The sequence below is a fragment of the Vidua chalybeata genome, chromosome 5 (assembly GCF_026979565.1).
Source record: "Vidua chalybeata isolate OUT-0048 chromosome 5, bVidCha1 merged haplotype, whole genome shotgun sequence".
Taxonomy (NCBI): domain Eukaryota; kingdom Metazoa; phylum Chordata; class Aves; order Passeriformes; family Viduidae; genus Vidua; species Vidua chalybeata.
Window position 1 is genome coordinate 40,269,667 of NC_071534.1, and position 5,929 is coordinate 40,275,595.

Below are 5,929 nucleotides of genomic sequence, written 5' to 3' on the forward strand. Positions count from 1 at the left end.
ACCACCTTAACAGCAAGGAATGAACAGAAAACAGCTGCATTTGGCAGCACACTGGATCATGTTCTAGTTAGGTTTTTGAGTACTTTACAGAAGCCGTTCAATCTTCAATGAATTCAGCATTCAGAACGATACCTGTCAACCTTCAAACACTTTTACAGAAACCTATATGGCAGCAGAGAACATGCTAGAAATCCTTACCAGTCTTAGTTCTATAGAATGCTGCGTGCTTGGTGAGAACAAATAAAGGTTTCTTGCAACAGCAGTGTCAGCTTTCTTTACCAAGAGTTCAGCTCCAGCTCCAGGTGAATCACAGGGCAAAAATGTTATTTTCCTCCATTAGCCTTCCCAGTGGCAATTTATCTCTTTGAAAGGGTATTCTACAAGTACTGATTAATTTGAAGAACACCACTACTCTTAGGATTAAGCAACCCAGATCAGACTAGATGCTGATTAATCTAGTATCGAAACCTTTGTCTGGACAGTATTTTTTAGCTACTAGATATAAATAAAATTCTCTACTGACGTACCTAGGTTTGTTGAAAGAAAGGAGTTTGTAACAGCCTCTTTAGGTATGTTATCTAAAAATATCAATTTTGATCAATTTGGGAAATTAAACAAACAAATACATCAAGACTAGCCCTCGATTATTTCTGTCTGATGGAGTAAAATACAGTAAAAAATATTATCAATATCACACTTAACTTGGTAATCACTAGGTACAGCGTTGTGCAATGATATTCAGGCAACTTTCTAGCCCTTTACTCTGGAACCATTATTACAAACACCATTCAGAGGAACAAAGAATAGGTTGAAAAAGGAGTATTTCTGAGTTGATGTGGGCTTGACAAATTCTCAGTACCCTGAACTAATACAACCATGTTTATCTTTTTGTCTGGCTGCCAAAAATATGTTTCTGTCAAACCCGAATATCATCTCTTCTGTTAATGGATGACATACCCAGCAGTGAAGAGAGCTTTGTGATCCTCTCATAGTCTGCACAGCAGAAAATGTGTTAGCAGTGTTTCCTGAGTAATGCTGTTCATTTATGTAACATTCAGCTCCTGTAAAGCATGTCAGAGAGACAGGCAAGGAACGTGAAAGAAGCCTTGGTAGTGGTATGGTGTTGTGAGATTTCTTGTATGCAGCTTTAATTTCCCCTCTCTATTTGACCTGAAACCTGTAGTCACACTCACCACCTTCCCAGGTCTAACACAATAAAGAGGCACTAAGCTGTGAATAATGCACTGAACTGTTTGTAAAAATCAGGTTTTGGAACAAAAGCAGAAACAAGTTTGCTAGAAACTTAGGATATCCACATTGATTGTCTGTGTTTCCAGGTTTTGGGAGGGTTTGCAGTTTTAATTGGAAAACTCATGACAACTATTTGCGCTGTAGGAGCAGGGGCTCTCCTAAACTCCTATCACTGATCGCTAAGCAAAGGAAGGGTAGTGACAGACTGCGGTGGGTGCACACACTCTCTCAGGGGCTGAAAAGCCCAGAAAGTGGCAAAAAGCCTGGGATAAAGCCTTGCTAATGTATTTAGAAACCTATCATCTTGTATTTTAAATTTTAAAACTCTTCTGGAGTAAAAAATTTTGAAAATATCTTTTTAATTAAAGAAGTAAGATTTAATCTTTCATTCTTTCCCATTTTTTCTTCTCCCTGTAAAATCACATATTTTTTGTAAATGAATTTAACTGTAAACACCTATGAGGAGGCATAGGGAGCTTTATTAAAAACGCAGTAGGGCTGGTATCTAACACAATATTTCTTTGTTGTGATCTTATGCGTTTTTGTGTGGCTGAAGGAAGGAGTTTCTAAATGAAGGGTCAAATTCAGGTTCCAGTGAAATCAGGATATAATCCACACTTGTGACAATAGGACCAAAATTTTCACCAAGTCCATTCATTCTGCCAAGAGGAAGAACACTCTTCATCTAAACCGTGTTTAAAACAAGAATTTCAATGGCCCACTGCCAGAAACTCTCCAGTAAATGTGGAGATTTTTCTTGTACTTGCAGAAACATGTGATTTAGACCTATGCTAAGGCTTGGATGGCATTTATTGTCTGAGATGAAGTCCTGAAACCTTCAGAGACATTAGGTTGCTTTGAAACTCTGCACTATTTTTTCTAATAATTTACATCTCTGGGGTTGATCCCAGTGAAATGCCAAAGGCCCAGGCGGACTCTCTCAGGACCAAACCATCACCTCTTACCAACAAGTCACTTTGCCCTGGCTAGAAGCCAGATCGGGGTGTGCAGGCTGATGCTGGCATACCTCCATTTGCTCTGCACGATTACGGCAGTTTTACTCGCAATTATAAGTGCTGCTTTACCTGACAGTGAGGGAGCTCTCTGCGAACACCGTTCCGGCCCGAGCAGCCTTTCCCGCTGCCAGTCCCCGCTCCCCCTCGGCGCAGCGCTTTCGGGGCGGAGCGGCCCCGCTCCCGTGGCAGGGCGAGCGGGCGGCGGCTGCCGGGGGAAGGAGGGGGCTGGCGTCAGGCGCTGGGCAGCCCCTGGCACGGGAGCTCCCCCTCGCCTCGCCTCGCCTCCCGCGGCCGGTGGGATAAAGGCACCTGTCCCGGTGCTCCGGGCCACCGGACGGGAAAAGGCGGACGTGCGGGGGTCGAGCCGAGCCGGGCCCCACCGCGCAGCCCCCTCCATGCGCCTCGCCGGGGGCGCCGGCTCCCCCCGGGCTGTGCCTTTACCCGGGAATGGCAGCTGGTGGCGGGCGGCGGAGCCGGGCGGCGGCAGCAGCCCCAGTCCCGAGGCGTGGTCGGGGTCGCCGAACGGCAGCCTTGGCGGCTGGGACCCCTTCGGGCGGGACGAGGAGCTGGCGAAGCTGGAGATCGCGGTGCTGGCCGTCACCTTCGCGGTGGCGGTGGTGGGGAACGGCAGCGTGCTGCTGGCGCTGCGGCGCACGCCGCGCAAGGCGTCCCGCATGCACCTCTTCATCCGCCACCTCAGCCTGGCCGACCTGGTGGTGGCCTTCTTCCAGGTGCTGCCCCAGCTCTGCTGGGAGGTGACCCACCGCTTCCACGGCCCCGACGGGCTCTGCCGCGTCGTCAAGCACCTGCAGGTCTTCGGCATGTTCGCCTCAGCGTACATGCTGGTGGCCATGACCGCCGACCGCTACATCGCCGTCTGCCACCCGCTGAAGACGCTGCAGCAGCCCACCAAGCGCTCGTACGGGATGATCGCGGCGGCCTGGGCGCTCAGCCTGCTGCTCAGCACCCCGCAGTACTTCATCTTCTCCCTCAGCGAAGTGGAGCGCGGCTCGCAGGTCTATGACTGCTGGGCGCACTTCATCATGCCCTGGGGGCCCCGCGCCTACATCACTTGGATCACCGGCGGCATCTTCATCGCGCCTGTCCTCATCCTCATCATCTGCTACGGCTTCATCTGCTACCGCATCTGGCGCAACGTCCGGGGCAAGACGCGCCCGGGGGAGGCGGCAGCAGCGGGTGGCGGGCGGCGGGCAGGTGATGATGGTGGCCCGCGACGGGGGCTGCTGCTCGCCCCTTGTGTCAGCAACGTCAAAACCATCTCCCGCGCCAAGATCCGCACCGTCAAGATGACCTTCGTCATCGTCTCGGTGTACGTCGTTTGCTGGGCGCCCTTCTTCACCATCCAGATGTGGTCCGTCTGGGACCAGCGCTTCCCCTGGGTCGGTAGGTGACTCCGCCGCTTGTCCCCAGCGGCCGCCCGGCACGCGTTGAGGGCGCAGCCGGCTGTATCGGGGCGCTGCGCAGCGCTGAGCCGAGCGTGGGGAAACGAGGCGCGGAAGCGGAGAGCGGGACCGAGGCGCGCCCTCCCGGCCGCGCACGGGTCCCTCTCCCGCCGGGGAGTAGCGGCTGAGCGCCCTTGTGGGGGAGAAGAGACAGCCCTGGGCAGCCGCTGCCCTCGGGGCCGCCCCGCCGGCACCGCTCGCAGTTCCGGACCTGGGGGCTCCGGGAGCGGCGGCGGCCGCGGCGCTCGGCTCGGCCTGTCCCGGGAGCAGCCGGAGGGGCTGCTGGCGGCAGCTGCACCTCCGGAGAGGAGCAGCAGCCGCAGCCTTATTATCCCGAGCAAAAGAAGCGGATGGAAACCGGAGTATTTGCTGCCGTAATTTGAACCAGCAACATTTTCGTCCGTTTGAAGCTGCCGATAAGCAAACTTTAGAAATGTTTAGTATTGTTGAGAAGCATGCACACACACATGTCTGAGCAGTTGCATGAAGACAGAACTTATTACGTCTTCTTTCCTCTATCTGCTGTCAAATGATAGGGTTGAGCACACCCTGAACCCTTCCTCTCAGCAAGGCAGTCACCTCTGAGTGCTCCATTAGTCAAGTCACCGATTTTCATGAATCAGTGGCAATTTAGACTTTGGAGATATCTGTCCCGCTGTTAAATGTGGCTGAAAAAAAAATGGTGAGTTTAAAAGCTATCACATAGGTAATGACCGGAAGCATAGTGACATATATTCTGTTTCCTCATAATGAGAGAGGAGCAAATCAAAATGTTGGAATCCATAATTTCTTTATTTTTAAAAATATCCCCAAATTACCACTTACTGTAGTGAGAGTGTTGATTGCCTCTAATACAGGACTAAAGTCAAGCCTATAATGCAGATCTCTATAGAGAAATAAAGGCTTGCAGTAAATAGATTCTGTTTTTTTTTACTTCAAAGGACATTAAATCTAATTGAACAGATGGGTATTTGATAGGTTTGTTTGAAGAGATTCTTTAAATCCGTGGAACTGCATAACACAGTAATTACATTTTTTTGAAGATTCAATATTTACAAAGAAAAGTCACTAATAATTGATTAGACTAAATACATATTTAGAGTATTTGATCTAACTATTAACTAGTTATTGAAGGTAGAACACCATAGATTTTTCATGCCATAGTGCTAAGTTCTATTTTTCCCTTAAGTAAAATTCATTCAACCTTTAAAATCCAGATTTAATGGACAATCCAGTAGTTAGTTGAGAATTCAATACTTTTCAGCATGCAAATATATACAGCAAAATTCAGTGTTATTGAAAGCAGTGGAAATTTTACCATTGTCTCCCAGGGTCTGGAAAAAACTTTTCAGGAGTTGAAGCAGGAGCTTATCAACACATGGATACACATCAGTGGAAATGTGACTAAATCATTATTTTGGATGGATTACTCCATAACTTATTCTGTCACAGCTTTTTGAAGTCAGTTCAGAGAAATCCTCATTGACTTCAATGGCAGCCTTACATAAATAAGACCTTTACTCATTATGTTCTCATTATCTGTTTAAAATGCTGCAGTTCAACATTTAGAACTCGAATATTCAGGGAAATAAATCCAATGGTTAATGAAGCAATCAACTAAATGGTGCAAATGTTTTTTTGATGATTAAACAGCTTTCTTCCCCCCCAGATTCTGAAAACACTGCAACTACTGTTACGGCTCTGCTGGCCAGCCTGAACAGTTGCTGTAACCCGTGGATCTACATGTTTTTCAGTGGGCACCTCCTCCAAGACTGCCTACAGAGCTTCCCTTGCTGCCAAAAAATAAAGCAAACGCTGAGTAAAGAAGATTCAAACAGCAATAGCAGGCGACAGACCTCTTTCACCAACAACAGAAGCCCAACTCACAGCCTAAACACATGGAGAGAGATGCCCCACTCCAAATCGACCAGCTTCATCCCCATCCCAACATGAGACAGGCCTCAGGGCAGGCAGGGCTTGCAGTCCCGTCATAGTGTTTGGGAAGGTTGTGGCATGGCATTTTATGCCAATCCGGGGCACCATCGTGGTACCAAGGAATGACTAAGATGGCCATGAGACAAAAAGTGCCCCTTTGCTTGATAAGCTATGCTGCAGTATGTAAATTATTTTCTGAAAGTTTTTTAGGATTTGGGCAACTGATCAGGAAGGTGTGGCAACAATAAAGCAGTTATTTTTTTT

General features: G+C 48.5%; 1 protein-coding gene across 1 annotated transcript; it reads left to right on the forward strand.

Annotated features, from left to right (window-relative positions):
* The first annotated feature begins 2,662 nt into the window (after positions 1–2,662).
* Positions 2,663–5,719, forward strand: AVPR1A (arginine vasopressin receptor 1A). The gene is made up of 2 exons (XM_053943423.1): positions 2,663–3,671; positions 5,400–5,719. The coding sequence occupies exons 1-2, from the start codon at positions 2,663–2,665 to the stop codon at positions 5,681–5,683; spliced, it is 1,293 nt and encodes a 430-aa protein (XP_053799398.1). The 3' UTR covers positions 5,684–5,719.
* The last annotated feature ends 210 nt before the right edge of the window (positions 5,720–5,929 follow it).

Excerpts from the sequence above, each read along its gene's own strand:
- AVPR1A (XM_053943423.1), top strand. The coding sequence starts at position 2,663 with ATGCGCCTCGCCGGGGGCGCCGGCTCCCCCCGGGCTGTGCCTTTACCC. Across the intron at positions 3,672-5,399 it reads CCAGCGCTTCCCCTGGGTCG|ATTCTGAAAACACTGCAACT; the intron begins GTAGGTGACTCC and ends CTTCCCCCCCAG.